This window comes from Aristolochia californica, unplaced genomic scaffold, assembly GCF_029961685.1.
Source record: "Aristolochia californica isolate CCGP_79_NKW_82.1479 unplaced genomic scaffold, dmAriCali1.0.hap1 SCAF_13, whole genome shotgun sequence".
In the NCBI taxonomy this organism is placed as follows: domain Eukaryota; kingdom Viridiplantae; phylum Streptophyta; class Magnoliopsida; order Piperales; family Aristolochiaceae; genus Aristolochia; species Aristolochia californica.
The window spans coordinates 1,675,565-1,687,144 of NW_027181804.1; the positions used below are offsets into that span (position 1 = coordinate 1,675,565).

At 37.7% G+C, this 11,580-nt stretch overlaps 1 protein-coding gene across 1 annotated transcript; it reads left to right on the plus strand.

Annotated features, from left to right (window-relative positions):
* Positions 1–602: 602 nt before the first annotated feature.
* Positions 603–9,279, plus strand: LOC137948305 (protein tesmin/TSO1-like CXC 2). The gene is made up of 10 exons (XM_068794346.1): positions 603–825; positions 2,141–2,298; positions 2,405–3,191; positions 4,625–5,115; positions 5,213–5,287; positions 7,009–7,189; positions 7,294–7,389; positions 7,466–7,532; positions 7,950–8,109; positions 8,204–9,279. Exons 1-10 carry the CDS (start codon positions 775–777, stop codon positions 8,559–8,561), a joined length of 2,424 nt encoding a protein of 807 aa, XP_068650447.1. The 5' UTR covers positions 603–774; the 3' UTR covers positions 8,562–9,279.
* The last annotated feature ends 2,301 nt before the right edge of the window (positions 9,280–11,580 follow it).

Below are 11,580 nucleotides of genomic sequence, written 5' to 3' on the forward strand. Positions count from 1 at the left end.
TCGCCGGCCTCGGCATCGTCCGAAATTTTTGAATTTCGGAGCCCGCCCAAATCCACGTTAGATGACAAGAGTGGCCTTTGACATCCTTTTCTCAGAAAAAAAAAACATAAATCGTCACGCCGTTGTCGTTACCCACGTGAATTTAGTTACTTTAGGAAGCTTTAGAATCTTAATTCTTAAACGCTGGTTAATTGTTTTAAACTGAAAATTTATTAAATTAATTTATTTTCGGCAGGTGATTAAGTCCCGAGCATTACGGACTCAGGAAGTATTAACCAGTCTTCCGTTAGGATTTACGAATCTCTGATTCCGACAGCTGTAATCCCGTTTTGAAGCGCCACGTGGCTTTAAGTTAATATAATAGTTAGACTTTTCACTGTCGGATATATAAACTGCCACGTAGATCTGCTTTTTAACATGTAACCTGTGGGCCCGTCTTGGTTGGTTAGAACGACGGCCGTGATTGAGTCTTCGAACGTATCGGAGAGTCGAGGAGCGTGGTGAAAGGTGTCATCGTCTTTATTACTTGGCGTTTCGGAAATGGCAGAGAGGAAAAACACAGAGTTGGTGGAAGCGTGGTAGGCCCCCGAGGGAGTTTTTGCCCGAACGAGAAAAATCGTCTTCCCGCCTATTTGGGTCTCTTGAATAAGCCGAGGGGGAGAGGGGGAGAGGGAGAGAGAAGAGAGAAGGGGATAGGTAGAGAGTGACTGACAGGGAAGAGATTTGAAGAGGGAGGGAGAAGGATGTGGGAGGGCTCCTGGTCCTCCTCGCGAGATGGATACACCAGAGAGAAACCAGATCGGGACTCCCGTTTCTAAATTTGAGGTGATTTCGAGAATTTTATTTGTGTTTAATTGGTTTTCGTGCATCGGCTGTGGGGTTTTGTGGTGATCTTTTTTAGTTCCAGTGCAGTGGAGATTTCTAGTGTTAATTGATTTATTTTTTTATTTTTTCTGGTGAGTGGTGTTAGCGACAGCTTTTTAAAGTGAATTCGTAGGCATGCTGGGTGATAACTCTTTGATTTTTCGTTTTGGAGTGGTTCTCTGGATTTTCCTCCTTTTAATTCCCCATTTTCCGGAGGATGTGCCCCCGTATTGTGAAGAGTTCTTGCAGTTATGAGCTTCAGGACTGTCATTACTTAGATACTGAGGGTGGATTTTTTTTTTCTTTTCTCTGTTCAGGAGATTGATATGATCCGGAGAATTATCTTTTCTTTCTCGCTAGTTTTGGTCATTAATTTCCGTAAAATTTATCATGGAACTTTTGCTTCTCCTAATTTTGGATCAGTTCGTTTTCCTTGTTGTGGTTTTGCCCCTCTTAGGGTTGCTCCAAATTTAATTGAGAGTTTTCTTTTGTTTACTTTCCCAGTTTTTACCCGTGTGATGTCATTATGCTGATGTTAATTACTACTCTTGTTATGTTTTATTGTCTTTGAAGTTTGATTTCTGAATTTACTATTTTTATCATATCATATACATAGGTTGAAAATCGTCCACTTGCATGCCTTTAGTATTCATTGGTAGCTAGTCCCTTGTTTGACGAGAAAATTCTCAATTTATGGTGTGCGAACTTGCGACGATTTATTCGGTGTTCCCATGTGTCTATAGTTTCATTTTGTGTGAAGAGATTGTTAGTTGTCAAGCAACGATTGTGTTTTTATGCATATTGTGCTTAACCTAAATTTGCACCTTATCTTCGAGTCTCCCTTCATTCGTTCGATCTCATCTTCTCTGTTGTCTTCATCATTGCTGGCACTTATTCTGTAGTTGCCAAGTGGTTTTGGGCCTTTGTGGAAAATTTTTACAATCGGTAGTTCGAGTTCTACTTTTTTCTTTATTAGGTCGTTTTGCTGCTTGACTTTCTCCTGTTCAATATTTAACTTTTCTTTACTGCATCTTTGAATTTTTTTTCATTCTTTTCATCATCAGCCTTTTTCATATTTATTCTTGTGCAATAAGGATACCTGACTATCTCTGATACCTGGTAAAAATATATGTCATCTTGATATGATAATTTTTAATAATCAGCGTGCTTTCATTCCTCCGAAAATCTTTGTATTTATTGAGGGGTTTATCTCTTCTATGCGCTTGTTCATTTCTTGTCTAGAAGGCTTGTACCTTAACCTTTTAACATCTTGCAGGATTCTCCTGTCTTCAGTTACATCAACAACCTTTCACCAATTAAGCCCTTCAGGTCGCATAGCACTCAGATATTTCAGCCACTCAGTTTTGCATCCATTTCATCTGTATTTACTTCACCTCACATCAGTTCTGTAGAAAAGTCAAGATTTTTGAGAAGGTATATTTACTTTTTAGTGCATGCATGCATGCAAACAGTAACTTGTCTGGGTGATTTTGTGGCTTATTTGAAGTGTACAATGATGGATATCATTCTTTATGTTCAGGAACAACTTGTTGGATTCATGCAAAGCTGTGTTTTCTGCTGATGATGGGGATGAGGGGAAAACATGCAGTGGGCTTCCTAGTGCTGTTCAGTTGCCTGACTGCTCTTCTGAATCACAGGAAAAATGTGACATGTCTAGTTCTACGGGAGAAGCAAATGTGGAACCATGTGATGATGACCACGTAGACCTAGCTGTGAAGCTATCTAGGACCTTAAAATATGACTGTGTTAGTCCAAATAGTAAAGGTACACTTTGCCATGCTGTTGAGACTGATACTGATATAGAAATTGTTGAGACTCCAGGGTTACTTGTACACTTTGTTCGAGGTAGTTCACCAGAAAAACAGAGTGCGATTGAGACTGATGTAAAATTGCAGGAGGTGTGTCAATTCGAGCAAGCTAAGGATGAAGTGGCAGGATGTGATTGGGAAAATTTAATGTCCGATGCTGCTGATCTATTGATATTTGATGCATCTTCTACACCTGAAGCTTGTAGGGTGCAGAATCAGAAACTGGTGGAACATGAAACTGTGAATTTTTCTGTTCATGGTACTGAGCTACATGCAGAGGGTGTAGATGATCCACAGAAAAGGCTAGCCAATCAGCACCATGCTTCTTCTAACATACATCACCAACAGGAATCTGCCTTTCAGCTTGGAGGGATTGGCGAGCAGAACAAAGCAGATAACAGACAAAGCTTACTTCCATGCACATCAAAGAACAATCATGATGGTGACTTAGGAGAACAAATTGGCAAACATGTTGGAGATAGTGATCCTAGCAGCAAGGTAAGTAGTAGTCTCTACATTTCCTCTTATTTGTAGATAGTGATACTATTTGATGATCCGTAATGAGAGTATTGTAGGACTTCAAATGTGTCTTGGGTAATTCCTCCTTTTTACATAGTTTGGTAGCAGGGTGTATGTTGAGTGGAAAAAAATCCCACATAAAAGAAAGATGAAAAGAAAAGTTTATGGGTTGTAAGGTTAGCCTCCTAAGTGGTTAGTCATTTTGGGATGGATCCGGGCTCAACCCAAAAAAACTCAACATGGTATTAGAGTAGGTTGTGTATGTGGGCTAATGCCTAGTTTGTGTTCCCCCAGGTTATCTTTGTGTTGTAGGCTTCATGAAGGAGTTTGCTTGCCCCATTTAAGAGGGTTTTGTACTCTATTAGAGGGTTTATACCCATGTCTCAGGTCCGTTATGTGTAAGCCTGGATGTGAGGGGGAGTGTTGAGTGGAAAAAAATCCCACATTGAAAAATGAGAAGAAAATTATATGGTTATAAGGTTGAACAATAGGCTTCCTAAGTTGCCAGTCATTTTGGAATGGAATTGGGGTCAACCCAAAAAACTCAACAGTGTGTTTTTCTTAGTGGAGAGAATTTTATAATATGTATGCATCATCTCTTTGCTTTCGTAAAACTATTCCATGGTTTATTTTTTAAGAACACCACTATTTTTTTTTTTTTTTTGAAATGAAAGAAGACCACCACTATTAATAATATGTTAATTACACTCAATGAGTTTCATTTCTTATAGAACTATTGTATTATACCTTTTCCTATTAGTCAACCCCAATGCTTTCTGTCTTTGTTATTTGCTTCTTTCATGGTTCCAAATCCTAGTGAATTTAATATGGTACCCCCCTAGTGTGACTGCCTGCATGCCTGTTTACCAAGTTAGACATTGGCCACTGTGGTTCATGCCTGTGATGTAAGGACAGATGTAATGGAACTGCTTTTAAAAAAATGATATAATGGAAAATGATTAACTACAATAAGGATTGCTAATGTATATCTATTCCATCCTGAATTGTGTGATGGTGTCTGTTTAATTCTTATAAACCTGAAGATTGTATTTGTATTATTGGAGGGTTGTCATATAAGAAAGGGTTAATTGTGAAGCAACAGCATTATTTTACTAGCCAAAGCAGTGAACCTGTATTCAAGTACAGATGATGCAGTTGAGCAAATCCTTAATCCCTGAATTTTATGATACTGCACGTAGACTACATCCAGAATATTTACACATACAAACTGATATTAAGCTCCAATTATCCTGTCAAACAATGTTCATAGATTTGCTTGTGTTGTACTTTTGAAATGAAATATGAGATTTCACTAATTCATTCTTTTCCCTATGCTTTCAGTGGTTTGCTTATTACATCTCTTTGGAATCTTTTCTCATGTTGACACAAATAAGTACATTTTATGTGTTTAGGTTGACGGTCAGCAGCAACGAGGCATGCGAAGACGCTGTCTAGTATTTGAAGCTGCTGGAACCCAAAATAAGAACTTTGAGGATGATTCAAGAAGTACCTCTTCTACATCCTCTCAAGCTGATGGAAAAATCAACACTGATGATAAACAACTACCTCCCCTTAGGGCCAGTGGAACTTCTTCATCTTCTTGCATAGTACCTGGGATTGGTCTGCATTTGAACACTCTTGCAAGTACCTCAAAAAGTTGTAAAGTGATAAAGCAAGAGATCATTGCTTCAGGAAGGAGACTTATAAGCATACCCAAGCCTGTTGGTTCATTTTCTTCCCTATCAACTGTACAGAGGGCTCCTATTAAGTGCTTGGCTTTGAACCCTGTTGACAGAGAAATAGGTCCTGTTAATAAAAACAGTCATTTTACACAAGATAGCCTTCGTGTACCTGGGATTGGAGTTGGTGAAGATTCCAATCCATCTAGTCCCAAGAAGAAGAGGTAATCATACTTGCCAACTTTGTATACTGCAAAATGTTGTTTTCCTTAACTTTTTTTATGTTATCACTTTAAAATGGATTGGTTTCACCATAAACAGGCGAAGGGTGGAAACCGTTGGGGAACCTGAGGCTTGTAAGCGGTGTAACTGCAAGAAGTCAAAATGCTTAAAGCTGTAAGTTTTATTTCAAGTCTACTTCCCTCATATCTGACAGAATTTGTGTCTGCTTGCCTGCTGAAACTTTTCTATAGACTAGTTGGAACACTTGATTTGTTTTGGTGAGTATGGTAAAAAGAAAACATTGAGGAGACGTACTTCACGTCACGTGGAAAAACTTTTACCGTGTTCAAAACTACCCAGAGATATAGTCTGACGCAATGTTATAAAAGCTGACCCCGTAAGGTGACTGGATCTGGTCAAACTGGTTTTGACCCCCTATTGAACCATGCCTATGTCATTGTGACATCAGAAGAATCCACACAGCGGGAGGGTCAGTCCCCTCCATTCACCACCAATCTTTCACTTCCCCCCTCACATCACGTGGGGGGAAAATTTCCCACATGTGAGTCTGACTTGGCTGCTTGGTTGGGTGATCTGGGTTTTGCCCTTTCCCCGGGTTTTACTGACCCTCATCCTAGACAAGGGACCAGTGCCGGTTGAACCAGGTTCTGCCGGTCCAGTCTGAATTTTATGGTGGTGGTCTTAAGGGATCTTGAGATATAAGACAGCTTGTAATACAGTTCTCAAGTCTAGAAAAGTTGTAAAAATGTAAATAAGGAATCAGAATAAAAATGAAGTAAGATCATCAACACAAGTAGAAAGTTTCAAATAGCTTCATTGACTGAATGAAATAGCGTTAGGACCATACGTCTCCTAACTGCTTTAGGCCACTTTCGGCAAGAATCTCTAATTGAGCTCTTGTTGAGGAAAATAACTTGCCAGTTATTAACTATTATAATATAGTCAATTCTTAAGGTAAATGAAATTTAAAAACCATGCCTTAAACCCATAAAACTAACTTGCTGGGTTCTGTGGTTAATCTGGTTGGCAACTTTGACCAGAGGTAAAAGAATAAAATATCTTAGACTCCTGGGTATCTTGTTGAGTAAACTCTCTGAGATCGAATTTGACCCTCAAGATCTGAATAATCTGCGTGGAAACTTGCCTTTGAGGTAGTGCTTTAGTATTTTTTCCTGCTCACCTGGTAACTACATATTACTCATCCATTTTGGGGAAAAAACTACTTACTCCTAAAAGTGAGAGTGATGAGATGGGATCTGGCTTTCCACTGGATAAGGTTTGGATCTCCCAGTGGGTTCACTCTGCAGCTGGACCAAATAGGCTTAATATTTTTGCATTTGGATCCTCTCAGAATCTTAACACGTATTCAGTTAGCTTTTTTTTTTTTTTATCTTTACATATTACACCATATGTATGTGCTGAGATAACATGATATTAAACACGTACTCGGGCAAACAATATTCTAGTGAAGAAATGAAACGATATACATGTGGAAAGCTTTTGACATTGCATGGGTTGTATGTGCATGGAGTCTGTGGTATATATTGTAACGATAGTATTAGGAGCTTGGATCAGATAATGATGATGACTGTTTGTGGATCACAAAATGGTTAATTTTGTGATGCTTGGGTTGTGTGGATACCCGATCTGACCTGTTAAGCATGAAAGGATCTTGTCCTGCTCTCTCCGTGCTATAAGCTAAAAGATGAAATGAGTGTTGAGTGCAAGTGGGAACAAGTTGCTTGTCTTGTCTTTTAGCTTTTAATAAGAGCATCATTGCTCCTTACAAGTTTTTTCTTATCAATTTCTGTTTGTTTGTAACATCTCCAGAACACATTTTAATCTTTTTCCTTCTTAACTCTGCTTCCATCTAGTTATTGTGAATGCTTTGCTGCTGGAGTTTACTGTGTTGAGCCTTGTTCATGCCAAGACTGCTATAACAAGCCCATACATGAGGACACTGTTCTGGCAACACGCAAACAGATAGAATCTCGCAATCCCCTAGCCTTTGCACCCAAAGTCATTAGGAGTTCTGAGTCTCTCCCTGATGTGGGGGTATGGAAAGTTGTGTTGATGTCTACTTTTCTTTTGCTTCCTCCTGTGTGAATCTCAGCTTATGTTGGCTTATGATGAGGCTTCTTTGTTTCGTTGCTCCATAGGAAGAATACAACAAGACACCAGCTTCTGCACGGCACAAAAGGGGGTGCAATTGCAAGAAGTCAAGTTGTAACAAGAAATACTGTGAATGCTATCAGGTTTTGGTCTGTTTTTTCCTTCAAGTAGCTTCGTACATTGTATATCGCCTGATATGAATTTCCTTGTTTCTTTAAGGGTGGGGTTGGCTGCTCCAGCAATTGCAGATGTGAAGGGTGTAAGAATGCATTTGGAAGGAAAGATGGTGTGTGGTCTTCTTCTGAACAAACTATATAGATTTGCAACTTAACAAATCAAGAGAGATTATCTGAAAATTACTTTTATTGTTTATAAAAATGATGTTTAGTGACTTCATTGTCTGAGAAACAAATGCTCCTTTTAGTTCCCTATGTTTGTTTTCTCTGTTTTTTTTAACCCTTATTTGGTAATCATAAATCTTATAGTTGAGCTCTGCTATTTTGGTCCACTGTTATGTCAATTAGATTGCCTAGTGTTTGTTTGCCAGTGGCTAGTTTACTACTGCTACTCCATTGGTCCCATGTGTTACAGCTATTGTAATTTGATGCAATATGCTATTATTGTCAAGTTGTTTTTTATTTCTTGTTCTACTGTATATGATGGACGATTATTTCATTTTGTCTTCAACTTGTCAACTCAACAGGTGCAATAGTGATTGGTATGGAAGAAGTGGAACATGAAGAAGAGGCTGAAGCCTTAGAGAAAAATGGGTCTAATCAAAATCTGCAGCATACAGAAGTCAGCAAGGATGAATCTCACTATTCAGATTCTCATTTGCCCATTACTCCTTTCTCTTTATGCAGGTTTCCTGGTCATAACCCTTCATCTTTATTACGTTCTGTTTTTTTTTGGTTTTTTGAACTTTTTATTAATGAATGTGCAATTTCTGTGTGTCAGGGCATCTATTAAACTGCGGTCTTTCTCCAGTGGGAAACCCCCTCGTTCCTCTGTACTTCCTACCGGATCAGTAAGAAAATCAGATTTATTGACCTCTGAAATGAAATTTGAGAAGCATTTCCAGATAAATCCTGAAAACGAAACACCTGAGGTCCTGAGGGCGGACAGTTCACCTGTCAGTGGAGTTAAAAATGCCTCACCCAATAGCAAGCGCGTTTCTCCTCCCCACAATGGATTGGGCTTGGGGTTTTCTCCAGGAAGGAGGAGCAGCAGGAAGCTGATATTACAATCTATCCCTTCGCTTCCAGCGCTCACACCTCTTCGTGAGACAACAAAAGATTTTCCACTGAAATTCTAATGATGTGCTTCTTGTGCTACCCTACCTTAAAGAGGTTTTTTTTTGGCTACGGTTGTAATATTAGTCTGAATGTGGTTGAAGTACTTGTATAATCTATGTATTTTTCAACTCGTGTAAAAATAATGTAGAGGTCAGAGTGACAACCTTACTCTATTTGGTGAAGTATGCATATCGGGCCATATTAATCTGTCTTTACTGCCACTATACAAGAGTTGTTTAGAAAAGAAAAGAAATCATCAAAAGAGATGGGCACGCCATGTCTTCACCAAGCAATGGCCTTGGATCTCTTATTGTCATGATGGTTGCTTGCTTGGTTCTCGACTGACCCAACAGCATGATAGATATTTTATCGTTTGCAGAGAATCTGGTAGACATGGCTAGTGCTCGCTGCTCTACTACAGAACAAGAAATGATTCGGAGATGGCTTTCATGTGGGGCAAGACGGTGGTTGGTGCTGCATGCGGAGGGAGTTTGACAGGAAGGATTCTTTGGCTGGGACGAAATGAAAAATCAGATGGATTTGGAAGTTAGCTCGGCTGTGTGTCTCTTCATGCATCAAATGGCTACTACCTTCTGAGGCTACCTTGTTTTATTTCTTTGGCTGCCTTACAGACTTGACCTTCCATTACAAACTGATACAGAAATTTGTGTGATTTAATTCATTCTTTTGGGTCAGATTGTACAGATTAGTTCCAGAACTATGGAGGGTATTTATTCATCTTTCTTTGCTGTTTTCTTTTTATGTTTCTGCTGTCAATGGGTTCTTCTCACCCTTTTTTTTTTGGTTTCTTCATCTGCTACATCTGCATATACACAACGCTATCAGATGAAACAAATTCGTGATGCGAAGTGTATGAAGAATAAGGTTCTATGCCGAAAGTTAGACCTTTTTTTTTTTTTTTTTTTGGTGTTTTAGCCGTCCATAGTTAAAGATAACATTAGTTAATCATTTCACTATTTAAAATTAAAAGAAAATTCTTCTACTTTTTAATAGATAATAAACAAATACTAAGACTACCCTATCAGTGCCCTTTCGACGAAAAGCAAGAAAAGCCTTAGAGAAAGCTTATTCTTTTCTCTCCGGGACCCATTTCATGAAAACTGAGAATGGTCTGGCCGATTTTTTTAAGAGATGAGCTTGATGCCCACCAGGCCAGCCTGGTCTATTTCTTTATTGCTGTAACTCAGTGCCCTACACGCCATTTCTTTCAATGCTGTGTGGGACAAGAACTCCATTCTGCGATTTCCGATTTTGTTCCAAGGTTAGAGATAGAAAAAGAGAAGACAAGAGTACATTCCAAATGATTTATTACACTGTTTCTCTTTTTGATGTACAAAGGAGACCTGCCTGGTGTCCATGAAATCAAAATCCACTTCTTGTCGGCAAATTTTCACACCCCCCCCCCCCTTTATCAAACTCAGTCCCCCACCACCTCACTAAAATTTTCTAAATACTATTGTTTGGTTGACATTGTTGGGCATATAAATTATTTTTATGTATATTTTTTTATTTTTTTCAAAAACTAAAAATGCCAATAAGATACATTATATGTATTAAATTTTTTAATATTATAAAATTTAAAACAAATTAATTAAGCCTAATATATATATTGTATCAACTCTTATGGTTCAAACCTAGGGGTCTCATCGAGCTTATGTTTGAGCTTGGTTTGATTTGAATATTTTTAACTTGAACTTCGAGCCTAAAATTGGAATAGAGATCGAGCTTGAGTTGGGTTCCAGTCCAACCCAAATTTAAAATAATAAAAAAATTAGAATAAATAAATAAATAAAATATTATGATACAAAAAATTATATTAATATTTAATAACTAACTTAATAGACATAAAAGAAAGAACAAATAACTCTATTAATAGTGTTTATTTCATTGGTAAATAACAACATTAACTGTTGAGGGACTTCAAAATATTGAACGAACTATCAACCAACTAAAGAGGGAACTAACGAGGGCTCGAGGGGTGCAACCCCTAAGGTTCAGGGTTTAGGGTTTAAGCCTGAGCATGAACTTAATAGTGAGTTATGAAAATATATTTTAAATATTAAAAAAAACCTCTTTTTTTTTCTTTGAGTGGTTAGAAAGAGAATAGTGGGAAGATAGGAGTCTACATTGGTTGCTTTCGGCTGCTTCATCTTTCTCTCGCCGTCTTCTCTCCCCCGAAGCAATCTAAGAATTTTGATGGGCAGCCGCCCCATTTTCAATTATGCAGTCACAGGTGTCGTCGTATGAATAATTCGCTTGACCTTTTACTTTCAGCCCAACCACCAACTCTTATTTATCCTTGGAAATTTATATTTAAAAAAAAAAAAGCCTTGTTTCATCTCGTTGGGGAATAAACCCATGAGATGGCCATCCATGAGAGTATTCAATTTATCTTTTAATAATAAAATTTAAAATTTGATATTATTATATTTAAATAGATTAATTTTCTAAGAAACTGAAGCCTCCGTTTCCTCTTTTACCAGATTATAAAAAATAAAATTGGTTTATTTTTTGTTATTTTAAATAGTATTATCACTTGATAAACCCGTTGGCATCTCAAAGGCGTCTGATGGTACAATTGTTTAAGTAGTTGGTTCCGAGTGTGACAGCACATGTCACGCCTCAATAGGATTAGGAATTTGTAACATATAATAAGACAAGGGAACAATGTTACTATAATAAAACCAGTTAACAGTTTTTCCAGTCTAATCAATCCTAAGATATGTCAACATTAAACGAATAGTATGCAGCCACGTGTATTTTGAAAAAACTGGACGGTGGCATTTGTTTTGGCCCTTAACAACCAAATCAATACCACCAATTGAAACGATTTTTTACAACAATCACTACATTTATGATAAATTAATATAATTAAAATTAGTTAAAACTAAATTAAAATTTTCTTAAATAGTCCACAAAGTAGATACTATTAAATTTATTTTTTAAAATGCATTTTTTAATCAAATTAGTCATTGACGCGCCCCGTATTATCATGGTATATGTTACATATTGTACGAT